The 15,929-nt window shown below is 40.4% G+C and overlaps 1 protein-coding gene across 1 annotated transcript in view; it reads left to right on the forward strand.

Annotated features, from left to right (window-relative positions):
• MGAT5 (alpha-1,6-mannosylglycoprotein 6-beta-N-acetylglucosaminyltransferase) overlaps positions 1–15,929 on the forward strand; it is a 653,341-nt gene that overhangs the window by 257,797 nt on the left and 379,615 nt on the right. The window contains exon 9 of the mRNA XM_053712510.1: positions 7,916–8,085. Coding sequence (XP_053568485.1) covers positions 7,916–8,085 — 170 coding nt within the window. The remainder of the gene's footprint in view (positions 1–7,915; positions 8,086–15,929) is intronic.

A 15,929-nucleotide genomic window follows, 5' to 3' on the forward strand; every position in this document is an offset into this window, starting at 1 on the left:
TATATGACGGCCTTTAAATTTAAGCTAGAACACCTCCGCTTGTTGCTCAGGGAGGTTTTAGCGACTCTGGATGATTGTGACCATATTGTAGTTCCAGAGAAATTGTGTAAAATGGACAAATATTTAGAGGTTCCTGTCTACACTGATGTTTTTCCGGTCCCTAAGAGGATTTCGGACATTGTTACTAAGGAGTGGGATAGACCAGGTATTCCGTTCGCTCCCCCTCCTACTTTTAAGAAAATGTTTCCCATATCAGACACCATGCGGGACTCGTGGCAGACGGTCCCTAAGGTGGAGGGAGCTATTTCTACCCTGGCTAAGCGTACAACTATACCTATTGAGGACAGTTGTGCTTTCAAAGATCCTATGGATAAAAAAATTAGAGGATCTCCTAAAGAAAATATTTGTTCATCAGGGTTTTCTTCTCCAACCTATAGCGTGCATTGTTCCTGTAACTACTGCAGCTGCTTTTTAGATTGAGGCTCTGGAGGAGGCTCTTCAGGTTGAGACCCCATTAGATGATATTCTGGATAGAATTAGCTCTCAAGCTAGCTAATTCTTTCGTTACAGATGCCGCTTTTCAACTGGCTAAATTAGCGGCAAAGAATTCAGGTTTTGCTATTTTAGCACGTAGAGCGTTATGGCTTAAGTCCATGGTCTGCTGATGTGTCATCAAAATCTAAGCTTTTAGCCATCCCTTTCAAGGGTAAAACCCTATTCGGGCCTGAACTGAAAGAGATCATTTCAGACATCACTGGAGGGAAAGGCCATGCCCTTCCTCAGGATAAGACGAATAAGATGAGGACCAAACAAAATAATTTTTGTTCCTTTCGAAACTTCAAAGGTGGTCCCTCTACCTCTTCCCCTGCCGCAAAGCAAGAGGGGAATTTTGCTCAATCCAAGTCAGTCTGGAGACCTAACCAGACTTGGAACAAGGGTAAACAGGCCAAGAAGCCTGCTACTGCCACCAAGACAGCATGAAGGGGTAGCCCCCGATCTGGGACCGGATCTAGTAGGGGGCAGACTTTCTCTCTTCGCTCAGGCTTGGGCAAGAGACGTTCAGGACTCCTGGGCTTTAGAAATAGTAACCCAGGGTTACCTTCTAGATTTCAAAGATTCTCCCCCAAGGGGGAGATTCCATCTTTCTCAATTGTCTGCAAACCGGACAAAAGTAGAAGACCTATATACCATGGGAGTGATCTGCCCAGTTCCGAAAACAGAACAGGGGCAAGGGTTCTACTCCAATCTGTTTGTAGTTCCCAAAAAAGAGGGAACCTTCAGACCAATTTTGGATCTCAAAATCCTTAACAAATTTCTTAGAGTCCCATCCTTCAAGATGGAGACCATTCGGACTATTTTGCCAATGATCCAGGAGGGTCAATATATGACCACCGTGGACTTAAAGGATGCGTATCTGCACATTCCTATCCACAAAGATCATCACCAGTTCCTCAGGTTCGCCTTTATGGACAATCATTACCAGTTTGTGGCTCTTCCCTTGGGGTTGGCCACAGCTCCCAGAATTTTCAGAAAGGTGCTAGGGTCCCTTCTGGCGGTTCTAAGGCTGCGGGGCATAGCTGTGGCGCCTTATCTGGACGATATCTTAATCCAGGCGTCAACTTTCCAACTAGCCAAGTCTCACACGGACATCGTGTTGGCTTTTCTAAGATCTCACGGGTGGAAGGTGAACGTAAAAAAGAGTTCACTTCTCCCTCCCACAAGAGGTTCCTTTCCTGGGAACTCTGATAGATTCGGTGGACATGAAAATATTTCTGACGGAGGTCAGGAAATCAAAAATGTTATCCATCTGCCGAGCTCTTCATTCCATTCCTTCCCGTCAGTGGCTCAGTGTATGGAGGTAATCGGCTTAATGGTAGCGGCAATGGACATAGTTCCGTTTGCTCGCTTGCATCTCAGACCTCTGCAACTTTGCATGCTCAAACAGTGGAATGGGGATTATGCAGATTTATCTCCTCAAATAAATCTGGACCAAGAGACCAGAGACTCTTCTTTGATGGTTGTCACAGGATCATCTGTCCAAGGAAATGTGTTTCCGCAGGCCAGCGTGGGTCATAGTGACGACGGACGCCAGCCTATTGGGCTGGGGTGCAGTCTGGAATTCCCTGAAAGCACAGGGATTGTGGACTCAGGAGGAGGCTCTCCTCCTGATAAATATTCTAGAACTGAGAGCGATATTCAACGCGCTTCAGGCGTGGCCTCAGTTGGCGTCGGCCAGATTCATAAGATTCCAGTCGGACAATATCACGACTGTAGCGTATATCAATCGTCAGGGGGGAACAAAGAGTTCTCTAGCGATGATAGAGGTTACCAAAATAATTTGATGGGCAGAGACTCACTCTTGCCATCATTCAGCAATCTATATCCCAGGAGTGGAGAACTGGGAAGCGGATTTTCTAATTCGCCAGACTTTTCATCCGGCGGAGTGGGAACTCCATCCGGAGGTGTTTGCACAATTGATTCAGCAATGGGGCACACCAGAATTGGATCTGATGGCATCTCTTTAGAATGCCAAACTTCCTCGTTACGGGTCCAGGTCAAGGGATCCTCAGGCAGTACTGATAGATGCTCTGGCAGTACCCTGGTCGTTCAACCTGGCTTATGTGTTTCCACCATTTCCTCTCCTTCCTTGTTTGATTGCCAGAATCAAACAGGAGAGAGCTTCAGTGATTTTGATAGTACCTGCGTGGCCACACAGGACTTGGTATGCAGACCTGGTGGACATGTCATCTCTTCCACCATGGACTCTGCCACTGAGACAGGGCCTTCTGATTCAAGGTCCGTTCCAGCATCCAAATCTAGTTTCTCTGCGACTGACTTCTTGGAGATTGAACGCTTGATCTTATCTAAGTGTGGGTTCTCTGAGTCGGTCATAGATACCTTGATTCAGGCTCGAAAGCCTGTCACCAGGAAAATTTATCATAAGATATGGCGTAAATATCTTTATTGGTGTGAATCCAAAGGCTAATCATGGAGTAAGATCAGGATTCCTAGGATTTTGTCCTTTCTCCAAGAAGGATTGGAGAAGGGGCTATCAGCTAGTTCCTTAAAGGGTCAGATATCTGCTTTATCAATTCTACTGCACAAACGTCTGGCAGATGTTCCAGACGTTCAGTTGTTCTGTCAGGCTTTAGTTAGAATCAAGCCTGTGTTTAAACCTGTTGCTCCGCCATGGAGTTTGAATTTAGTTCTAAATGTTCTTCAAGGGGTTCCGTTTGAACCCATGCATTCTATAGATATTAAGCTTCTATCTTGGAAAGTTCTGTTTCTAGTTGCTATCTCTTCAGCTCGAAGAGTTTCTTAACTATCTGCATTACAATGCGACTCACCTTATCTTGTTTTCCATGCTGATAAGGTGGTTTTGCGTACCAAACCTGGATTCCTTCCTAAGGTTGTTACTAACAGGAATCATTCAGGAAATTGTTGTTCCTTCTCTGTGTCCTAATCCTTCTAAGAAGGAACGTCTGTTGCACAACTTGGACGTGGTTCGTGCTTTGAAGTTTTATTTGCAAGCAACCAAAGATCTCCGTCAAACATCTTCTTTGTTTGTTGTCTATTCTGGAAAGTGTAGAGTTCAAAAGGCTATGGCTACCTCTTTCTTTTTGGCTGAAGAGCATCATCCGTTTGGCATATGAGACTGCTGGACAGCAGCCTCCCGAAAGGGTTACAGCTCACTCTACTAGAGCGGTGGCTTCCACATGGGCTTTTAAAAATGATGCTTCTGTTAAACAAATTTGTAAGGCTGCGACTTGGTCTTCGCTTCATACCTTTTCCAAATTTTCCAAATTTGATACTTTTGGTTCTTCCGAGGCTATTTTTGGTAGAAAGGTTCTGCAAGCAGTGGTGCCTTCCGTTTAGGTTCCTGTCTTGTCCCTCCCTTCCTCCGTGTCCTAAAGCTTTGTTATTGGTATCCCACAAGTAAGGATGAAACCGTGGACTCGGTACATCTTGCAAAAGAAAACAAAATTTATGCTTACCTGATAAATTTCTTTCTTTTGCGATGTACCGAGTCCACGGCCCGCCCTGTCTATTCAAGACAGATAGTATTTTTTATTGAAAGCAGTCACCTCTGCACCTTATAGTTTCTCCTTTTTCTTCCTAAGCCTTCGGTCGAATGACTGGGGGGTGGAGTTAAGGGGGGAGCTATATAGACAGCTCTGCTGTGGGTGCTCTCTTTGCCACTTCCTGTAGGGAAGCATAATATCCCACAAGTAAGGATGAAACCATGGACTCGGTACATCGCAAAAGAGAGAATTTTATCAGGTATGCATAAATTTAGTTTTTTAGAGTTTCACCTGTATATCCACATAGTAACATCTGGAGTAGATAGTCGATATCATTCAGACATTGACGCTATAAGTGCTTTCGATTTTAAGCTGTATCCGAATACTCAGGATCTGTAATCTTGAATCGGTGTGTGTATATGTGTATGTGTATATATATATATATATATATATATATATATATATATACACAACAATTTCAGCACATCTAGTCACCATAACATGCCAGCTCCAGCTTAACCACAATAATTACTTGTGTAATAGTTTTACCAAACTACGCTCATAGTAGATACTATTAGCAGCTTATACTGTATAGAACCCTATTTAATGCACACTATCTTGCAGCACAAATTTATATAATAGTGAACAGTGGTGAATCTGCCGACCATAAGTACCTGTTTAAGTGTCTATATCATTATAATCAATATACAGTTATATTATTATTTGGACCAGATAGTCAATATCTAGACATTGCCGCTATTATCGCTATAGACTTCAAGCTGTATCCAAATACATAGGATTTGTAACTCCTAATTAGTATATGTATCAATAGTATAGCCCAGCGGCTCACGTGACTACATATTTTATCTTGTGTCCACGCTGAAGTTACTTAGGCAACTTTCTATATCAAGCACAGTTTGATAAGTATGTTACAATCCTAATAGATACATTCTAATAATTGGATATTATATTACATGTGTTTAAGCACAACATACATTTCACTCCATGATATATTTAGAGGATATATATTCAAGTGACTATCAATGTAATCAGACAAGTGATCAATTAAATATAGTGGCTTTACATCTCTATGACGATCAAAATTTGCGGGTGCCTTTATTGTGAATTCTATTTTTGTGGAGCACATAGATTATCTATTTTAACGTCTTATAAGATTAGAAACCAAGCCACAAAATTATACTACTACCAATACTAATTTTCCTTATATTCTTTTACATTTTATTTTCCCATTTTAACTAGTCAATAAAAGTTGTTTTATTTTTAAGTCACCTTCTGCCTTTATAGTCTGGGCATAGAGTGCTGAAATTGCATTCTTTGGTGGAATCTCTTCTTTTTCCCCACGATCAAACTATCATTTCTAGTGCAAAACACCACTCCCAATCATAGATAATCATTTGGTAGTTTTATTTTGACTATCTGAATTAGAAACATTAGATTGGGGACTGCCTTTAATAGTGCCTTTGCTTGTTGTTTTATTCAAAGAAAGAGAAGCAGTCTGCTAGGAAGAAACAGCTCAGTGGCTTGTTCTTTGACCCGGTTTCCACCTGGGAGTAGCTTCTTTTAGCCCAATTGTGCTTTTCACAGAGAAAAAACTTTCCTGAAGTATATCAGTCTGATTATGTCTAACAAGGTCAGTCCAGCCCCGAAATAGGCAATTATCCTGTGAGCAAGGGAAATGGCAACCTCAGACAATCATTTCGGCCTCCTGTTGTGCCTCGTCGTTGAGATGCAGCCATATCCCTCTGAGCACATTAGGCAAGCAGTCCATGACTGGTTCCCCAATCACCCTTAGGGAGACTTTCCCCAGGGTCATATTACAAATACATACAGAAAGAGAAGCAGTCTGGCAGGAACGAAGAACCGATTAGTGGCTTGTCCTATGACCAGGTTTAGTCCAATTGTGATTTTCACAGAGGGAAACTTTCCTGAAGTATATCAGTCTGATCCCGTCCATCAAGGTCAGTCCAGCTCGAAATACCATGTAATTTTCCTCTGAACAAGTTTTCCTCTATGAAAAGCACAATTGCATGTATATATGTTGATTTAATTTAAATCACTAGCTGATTTAAATAATGGTATTCTACATAAAGATTTCACTTTTAGAATAATAACTTTTCAGATTATTTTTCCAATTATATCAGAAAATTACCGATTTAGTTATATACTATTAGAAATACGTAGATAATTATGAAATTGTTAGTGAAATATCTCCATCTCCATTTTAGTGAAAGGAGAAAAATAATCATTACCTTAATAACAATTTAGTTTTATTTAACTAAAATAGGATAGGTTTCTTCCTTCATTTTCACTACTTGCCCCTTCCTGCTTACACTGCAGATCTATTCCACACCAAACAATCTTCTTTAAACTTCTTGATACTTAGGGGTTGATTCTGGATTTGAAACTTAGTAAGGGGTTGATTCTGTGTACATTGAATTGCAAGGTAACGATTTAATTAAAGTGACAGTTAAGTCAAAATTAAATTATTCAAATAGAACATGCAATTTTAAACAACTTTTTAATCTGCTTTTGTACTATTATCTAATTTGCTTTGTTGTTTTGGTATCCTTTTGTTTAAAAGCATACTTAGATACTGGAAGCTAGGTGCTGATATGTGATTGCACATATGCCTCTTGTCAATGGCTCACCCATGTGTTCAGCTAGCTCCTATTAGTGCATTGTTACTCCCCTATCAAAGGATATTAAGAGAATGAAGCAAATTTGATAAAATAAGTAAATAGTTTTTTTGTTTTTTTTAAATTGTGTCTGTATCAGGAAAAATAAATTCTCGGTTTATGTCCCTTTAAGATCTATTTTTCAACTCTTTTTTTTTTTTTTTTTTTATAACCTTTTTGCTGTGAGGGAGAGGCATGTTATTTCTACAGACACAAATGCATAGTTTGGAACTACAAAACCAAGAATATGTGATATCTTCTAAAAAGAAAAAAATTCCAAAATAATCTTAGCGAGACCTCTGGGATAGATTAACATTGCAAATTTATAAATGGAATTAATTTAAAAATTGTTTTGTAAATGTTACATGCCTCATCCTTATTTTAGGGTGAATAGCCTTTGGGTTGTAATATAATTTTAGATAGATTCTCCTCAAAAAGCATTTTATTTAAAAAAGATTCTATTTAAATACAAAAAATCATTTTTTTTTATTTTTTCCATTGATTTTTTTTTTTTTTATTCACCTTGGTATGTATATGCATGTGTTTGTATATATTTTATGTGTATGTATGTATGTGTTTGTGTGTGTATGTATATATATATATATATATATATATATATATATATAATATATATATATTATGAGTATTTTATATTAAAGGGACACTAAACCCAAATGTTTTCTTTCATGAATCAGATAGAGCATGCAAATTTAAGCAACTTTCTAATTTACTCCTATGATCACATTTTCTTCGTTCTCTTGCTATCTTTATTTAAAAAGTAGGAATGTGATGCATAGTAGCCGACCCATTTTTGGTTAATAACCTGGGTTATGCTTGCTTATTGGTGGTTAAATGTCAGCCACCAATAAGCAAGCGCTATCCATGGTGCTGAACCTAAAATGGGCTGGCTGCTAAGATTTACATTGCTGCTTTTTAAATAACGATAGCAAGAGAACTAAGAAGAATTGATCATAGGAGTAAATTAGAGAGTTGCTTAAAATGTCATGCTTTATCTGAATCATGAAAGAAGAAATGTGTTAGTATTCCTTTAATGTTTTAATTATTTTGATTAATTTATGCTTGGAAAATATTAACTCTATTGCTAGAGTCAATGTCCTCCTTCTTAAAACTTTGAACTATTTAAAAACCATGTTTCTGTAATCATACAAATTCATATAACATGGCATTCTCTTTCAGATCCTTGTTCATCTGGGTCTATTGACAAAGGAGTCTGGATTCAAGATTGCCGAAAATGCATTTAGCGGAGGGCCGCTTGGAGAATTAGTCCAGTGGAGTGACTTAATTACATCTCTTTACTTACTGGGCCATGATGTGAGGATTTCAGCTTCAATAGCTGAGCTGAAAGAGTAAGAAGATTACTTTCAACTTTAAAACCAACACAGAAAAATGGGAATTTTAGACTGTTTTAGATTTCTAATGAATAAGTTATTTATACATTAGAAAATGTAGGATTAATTCACACAATGAAGCATAAGAAGATTACTACTTAATGCTACACACTTGCAAAGTTTTAATATTCATGTTAGTTATGTACTGCAGAATTACTGTCTTTGTACAATCCTTCCAGATATTGAACATTTTCAGCAAATGTTTACACACATGCACTTTTTTTGAATGCAATATATACCCAACAATAGAAAAAGATAGAAAGATGGTCGTTGATAATATACACTTGAACATGAATATTCTTATTCTATCTTTTAAATGAAGGAGTCCCTTAAAGTGAAGGTAAACTTTGGTGAATGAAAGCCCATTTTTAAAAATTACTATTAAAAACAGGGGCACTTTCATTCATCAAAGTTTACAAAGCAGCCATTTTGTTAAAAGAATTACCTTTTTTTTCTTTTCACTGCTACAGCAGCTTCCCCCACCTAGAGATCCTCTATTCACACGTCGGCAATGACTAATCCTGCTTCTTCCAATCACATCTTTCCCCCCAGGGTAGTCATTGTCTGAGGCCATGCTGTGATTGGAGGAAGCCGGATTAGTCATTGCTGACGTGTGAATAGAAGATCTCTAGGTGGGGGAAGATGCTGTAGCAGTACAAAGAAAAAAATGTAATTTCTTTAACAAAACGGCTGCTTTGTAAACTTTGATGAATGAAAGTGCCCCTGTTTTTAATAGTATTTTTAAAAAACTAGCTTTCATTCACCAAAGTTTACCTTCACATTAAATGTATCAACTATATAAAATGTAACATTTAAAAAAATATAGAAAGTAAACTGCTCTCAATTAAATTATGCTAATTAAAATGATATAGATAATTGCTCTCTACTCCAAACCCACAATCCATAGTCTACAAATCAATATATCTATTGCTCTCCATCAGAAATCCCAACAAGCTATAACACCAGTCAGGGGAAACGATCCAAATAGATCAAATCATTCTCAAACATCTGTACACAGATAGTGACAGCAAAAAATTGCTAAAGACAGAAATGTTTATCCATTGATTGTAAAGATCCCTAGTAGCTTCTTATTAGTGACTGTTCATAGACATGTCCACGGTCTTCACTTTTACCACAAGTATATATAAAGGCTGACTCTCGCAATAGAAAGTTGAGGCGTAGGACAATGCTAATGCCCGATACGCTTCTCAAGGAAAGAAAAAGAGGCCCCTGTTCTTTTACATCTCCTGGCAAAGATCAGATCACCAGGGGTTTTGCAGTTCAGTATATTGATACCAGAGAAGCAATTCCAAAAGCTCCCTTATGCTAAATCAGAGTTGCAGCTTGCAAAGCAAGTTTTGCCAGATTATTTTTTTCCATACACAACATATTTTGAAAACCATGCAAGAAGTCCGAATTCTCACGCACATGCAGATTTTTTTTTTTTTGTTGTTCAAGAATTTGCCTATTGATAGTGAGGTTGGCACTTTTTATTGTAGTTTCTTTGTGAACATCTTACAAGACCATATCAGTTTTGCTTGTGCCCCATGGAAACCACAATTACCTTAAATTGTCTCTGAAAATTAATCTCAACAGATGTGTGTCATCCTAAACTGGTAGTTAACATATGGCAAGTACACCATGTCAGGCGTTTTCTGCAATCACATTGCACTGTCATCTGTGCAGAGGCCAATTTGTCTGTTTGGTTTGGGATAACATGAGAAATATTCTCATCATGTGTTCTCAATTTTCATAATGTTTTTAAGATGAAAGCAGTTATTCTTATCATTCGGACTTGGGGACCTCATCTATGTGTGTGCCATGTTAAGATTATGTGGAGGTGGCATATATCAAGTGAATATTTGTAGAATTTTAATTAGACATTATACATTTATGGTCAGGTAAGCAGCTTAGTTCTACAAAAAAAGCCTCTTCATGGTGTAGTATTCAGGATAATAAAGTTAGAAATATCACAAGTGGCAAGCACCAGTGTGGTACTGTCGGCTATCCAACTGCCTGTGGCACTCTGCAGATTATTCATATTACTCAGGTGGTAGTAGTAGGCAGACGTAAGTTAAAATTAAAAGCTATTTACTTAAAGGGACTGTAAATATTAAAATATTTATTTTCTTCATAAATGGAAAGACTCCACAGCTGCAGTCATTACTTTTTGGAAATAAAATCCTGTCCACCAGGAGGAAGCAAAGACACCCCAGCCAAAGGATTAAATACTCCTGCCACTCCCCTCATCCCCCAGTCATTCTTTGCCTTTCGTCCCAGGAGGTTGGCAGAGAAGTGTCAGAAGTTGTTTTTTGCCTCTTATGGAGGGTAGTACTTTTCGACATGAAACAGGAGTTTTAAGTAATCCTGTCAGTCTCTCAGTGAGGGCTTGGATGAAAGTTAGAGTCCGGAGATGTAGGGAGAGTCTTTCTGCAAAACCATCCCGACTTATATTAACAACTCCACAAGCTATCGGCGTTGTCGAACTTTGCTTCGCTGCCTGCTTTCTTCTCTCAAGTCCATGGCGGAGGCGATGCTACTATCCATCACACTTGAAGGGCCGTGTTCCTGGTCCACGGCGTGGATTCCAGTAAGATAGTTTCATTTTACCTCTTCATGAATGTAATGTAACTCATTTGTTCCTGAGAACTTACATGAACAATACAGGGTCTCAGTGGGACTCCTTTAGTATCTTGGAATCAAGGGTTAATATCTCCTGAGGGGTATTTTTGAACAGTGTTTTTTTTTATCATGTTTGTTATGTGATTTAATCCGCTTATGTGTAGTGTTAACTGGGCTCAAGGCTTTTGGAATATAACGGGCTTTGGAAGTGACGCGACCTTAGGTTGGGCAAGCTTTTTTTGGACTGTACGGTTCACTTTGTGACCGGGCGTTTACGTTCTGGTCTCCCATTACCGCATTCCTGACCGTGTGGCAACGGAGAAATCTAGTCTGCTGGTGTCTGGTTCATAGGAGGTGGTGAGTGTCCAAGCCATTGTGGGTATAGGGTGCCGTTTAAATTGTTTTTTATATAGTCCATCTTTTGATATCCTTTATCCATTTATGGAGGATTCTGATGTTGAGATTGTTCGCCTTTCTGATTCAGATTCTTCGTCCTGTGAAGAATACAAATTGGCCCTGTTGACTCAGGTCACTCAGTTATGTTCTGTAGGCTGTACTAGAGTGCCTTGTTCCTCGGAGATTCAAGGGACTGCTGAGCCATTCGCCTCGGGGGGCCCTGTGCTCCGAGAGGCGAGTTCCCTACTGCTCCATACTACTACACATGCAGGTAACCCAGGTTATGTTTATCTCTCATCGGAGGGTGGATTGTTACCCCCGGAGGTTGTAGAACGTTTTCACTTTCACATACTTTTGACGATTGCTCATCTACAAAGTCCAGATCTTTATTTGCGATTGTGCTTGCGCCCTATTGTCCCGGGTCTCCCGGCCATGGGAGGGCATGTGCAGTTCCCTGCGGGTGTAACTTCCTGAGTGTTATGCCTTTCGTTACAGGCTGGCTCGCCTTCGTGTTCTACTCAGACACGTTTTTGAGTTGTTAGGGGACAGAGTTTCCATTAGGCTGATTGCGGCGTACTCAGACGCACCTGTTCTTCCTGGCTGGTCAGGTTGTGGTGCCAAGTGCTCACATTATTTGTGTTTCCTGTTTATTTTATTTTACAAGTTTCAGCTATGCTTTCTTGAGCGGACTTGTGGGTCCGTGCGGCTCCTGTGATTGTTTCAGTCCTTAATAGCCGTCTATCTGGTGATTGGTTCAGTAAATTTTCGCTGCGTCACTCTCTGTTGCTTCCGATATCCTCTGGACCTAGAGTTTTCCTTCCCACATGGTTGGAAGGTGGAGGGTTTAGCGCCCTTTTTTCTGCTGGCCTTGACGGTTTTGCCTTTCGGAGGCTATGTGAATTGTCCTTCTTGGGACCTGTTCCTTTAGTGGTTCTCTTCTCATTGAGACCTTTTTGGACTATGTCCGTTTCTCCTTGTGGATCGGGTCACCTTCTGGGGGACCTGGATTTCCCTTCGGTAGTTGGTTGTTCCCTTTTTAGGGACATTAGACAGTGTGGTGCCTCTGGGCTCCATTTAGTGGTCCCTTCACAGAGTCGGGAATGCTTGGCATATCCTCCTTGGGTAGAAGAGGGTCCTAGTGGTTTTTCCACTCATATGGTTCAGGTATTGCCATCTATGGTGGCATCTCTACCCATGTTTTTCTGTCCTCTGATTTCGTATTTGAGGTAATGTGGAGACTTGCTGTACTCTGTTCGGGTGATTTGTCCTCCCTGTTCCCCTTGTTCTTGGAGTTTGTAGTGTTGTTTGAACGCCTGTTAGACTCTAGAGTCTTTATAGGGCCTTGTGAGGCTTTAGCTCTTGAAGTGGTCGCTTCCCTTCTGGTCGGGACTTGCAAGGAATCTTGCTTTGGTTACCCAGGATAATCTGGATTTTCCCCTGTGGGTCTGTTTTTCTATATCAGACGGGGTATTTAAGTTCCTGGAATGTTGTTCATTATAAACATTTGTGGAGCTCGGGCCTTCTGTCCTGGTTTTTCCGGTTGTCTAGTGTTTCACTCGGCGCTTTTACGTGTGGCTCCCGCTATGGGTTGTTACCGGACCTTTATAATCCTAGGGCTGGTTCGGGGTGCTCCAGTTTCCAGAGTACTTGGGCTTAGCCTTTGTTCTGGCTGTTCTGTTTTACAACTTGGCCAGCTGAGGCTTTTTGGGGCTCGTCTTGTGCTGGTCGATACGGTTCCCGTGAACAGCCAACTGATGTAACCTGATGGTGGTCTTTGCTGCCTAGCAAGCGGACGGTTTGCAGTTGTTTAGCTGTAGCTATTGTGCCTTGCATGTGTGTTCACAAGTTGTTTTTTTAAAGGGTTCTTTCTGTGTTTGTCAGTGACGTGGCCTTGAGTTCCCTTGGTTCGGCCTCCGGCTTCCTGTCTTATGTGCAGGTGCTTATCGATGCTCTCTTTTCAGGGCGTTAGTTGTCCTCCTTTAGGAGGTATGGTTTCTATTTTAGGGGCCTCTCCCGTGTACAGGAGGTTGGAACCGATGTTTTATCTGGTTCGGGGAACATTCTGCTCCTTGAGTTGTTCCTTTCCATCTGGAGAGCTTCTGGCTATGCGTTGAGACTGTGTTTTGCTAGATCTCATTGGGTCTACAACCTGTTTGATTGTCTCTAAGGAGGAGTTTTTGGGTTGGCACCCGAGCTCTGTGGGAATGGCTGTGTCCATTCTTCCGCCCTATTGGGGGCTGGTCTTGGAGTCTCTCTTGTTCCCCTGCTTTCAGATCTGCCGTCGCTTGGGCTGGTCCGGCTAGGTAAGGATCTGAGATCTGTTGCTCATCCTAAGGTCTTGGGGATGCCAGTGGGCCTTTTTGTTGAGGTTCTGTGCTTCTCCCCATTTTGAGATCTGTGAGTATGTCGGGAGGCTTGGATTGCCTGGAGTGTGCCCTCTGTCTTGGAGCTTTGGCAATCTGATATTTTGTTTGACTGCTTTTTCCTTACGGATAGTATTTTCTTCTGCATCTTCCTACGGAGGGCAGCGTGTTACTGGACTCAGATGTTTATCTTCTGGGTTTGCTACACGTTTTGTTTCTGTTTGCTCAATTTTTGGCTTGTTGAGAGCAGCGCCATTGATTGCTCCTGTACCGCTCATGTGACCTAGGCTCCTTAGACTGAGAACGGAACGGCGGTCTTGCTTTAAGTCTCTTGCTTTAATTGGAGATCAATGACACTGTGGCAATTATCGGAACAATGTTTCTGGTTTTAGTCTTTGTTGCTGCTAATGTTTTTTCAGATACTTTGTATAGAATTTATTAAAGTTTTCATTCTCGTCCAAATTAACCCTTTTATAGTTAGAGGTATTTGGGGTACTTTAAGTGTTTTCCTTCTTAGTATGGGAAGAGTTCACAGCTGCCTTCCTTACTTGTGGGAAATACTAAACCTGGCCACCAGGAGGAGACAGACACCCCAGCCAAAGGCTTAAATACCTCCCACACTTCCTCAAAACCCCAGTCATTCTTTGCCTTTCGTTACAGGAGGTTGGCAGAGAAGTGTCAGAAGATTTCGGCGTAGTCTCTTATGGAGGGTAGTACTCTAAGTAGTCCTGTCAGCCTCTCAGTGAGAGCATGGATGAAAGGTAGGGTCTGGAGATGCAGGGAGAGTCTTTCTGCGAAACCATCCCGACTCATATTAACAGCTCCATAAGCAATCAGCGTTGACAAGTTTTGCTGCCTGCTAGGGCTGCAACTAACGATTATTTTGATAATCTATTAATTGGGCGATTATATTTTCGATTAATCGACTAATAGGATTAAAAAAAAAATCCTAGATTTAAAATAAAATCCACATACTGAATGTCATAAATATAAACTTCAGACTAAAACTTTACATTAACACCAACTGTTTGTACAATTTCTTAACCGGTAGCAGAACACATTTTTATAATCAAGCAACAACACAAAACACTGTTTCAAAAGAGGTAGACTCTCACTGTTAATAACATTCTGTTATTTACTTTCTCAGAAACTTTGCATTCAGAAGCAAAAATGACAACTTGACCACATGCTCCTTGCTGAGGCTGGCTCTCTTTTTGCAGCTATTTTTCCTGCAGCAAAAAAGGGGCGCTCAGAGATGCATAAGTAGGGTTTTGCCAATATCACCAAGGTGGGATATTTATCTTTGTTGGCTCCACCAATGCATGGGCTTCTTAAAGTAATCCTGGACTTTAGTATAACATAAAAATATCAATATGCAATGGTAAATAACCAGCTATAAAGGTTAGGGAAAAAATATCTAGTCCTCTCTTAAAATAACAGAAATATACTAAGACGTTGAATTTGGTACATATTACAATTAAAAAATATTTTAAAAAAAGTCAATAGCTAATGAATATATATCAATATTGGGACAAAGCCATGTATCTATGCAGTACATATAATCAGCAATAGCAAGCAATCTGCTAATAATTGTGCAAACAGACAGTGCACATCAATTTAAATAACTCCCATCAGTCTAGGGCTAGGTGTAAATAACAAGCTTGGCACTATATCATGCAAAGCATAGTCCCAATCACCTGATTTGATATAAAAAATTCAAATGATGACTTTATTTCTGGGTTGCTCATAAGCCAGGAGTAATTGTAAACTTATACTGTTCTGAAAAACAGTGAAAAGTAAATTTCTGTAGACAATGTGCAGGAACTCATTGGGGCAAAGCAGTTGGTCCTGTGCACAGACCAACTAATTGATTGAGATTTGTTGACAACTATTTTCATAATCGATTACTATCGATTAGTTGTTGCAGCTCTACTGCCTGCTTTTTCTCTCTCAAGTCCATGTCAGAAGCGACGCTACTATCTGTCACATTGAAGGGCTGTGTTACTGTTCCACGGCATAGATTCGATCATCTCTTATGGAGGGTAGTACTCTTCGGCATGGGACTGGAGTTTTAAGTAGTCCTGTCAGCCTCTCAGTGAGAGCATGGGTAAAAGTTAAAGTCCGGAGATACAGGGAGAGTCTTTCTGCGAATCCATCCTGACTCATTAACAGCTCCACAAGCTATCAGCGTTGACGAGTTTTGCTGCCTGCTTTTTTCTCAAGTCCATGGCAGAAGCGATGCTACCATCTGTCACACTTGAAGGGCTGTGTTCCTGTTCTGTGGATGGTGGCAATATATACTGGTCTCTTACACCACTTTGTATGGTTAAGGGCGTGGTTAATTACCGTGTAAGAGACCAGTATATATTGCCACCAGCCACAGAAAGCTATTAGTCTTGATAAAGGCCTAGAGGAGGCCAA

Source organism: Bombina bombina, chromosome 1 (assembly GCF_027579735.1).
Source record: "Bombina bombina isolate aBomBom1 chromosome 1, aBomBom1.pri, whole genome shotgun sequence".
NCBI lineage: Eukaryota > Metazoa > Chordata > Amphibia > Anura > Bombinatoridae > Bombina > Bombina bombina.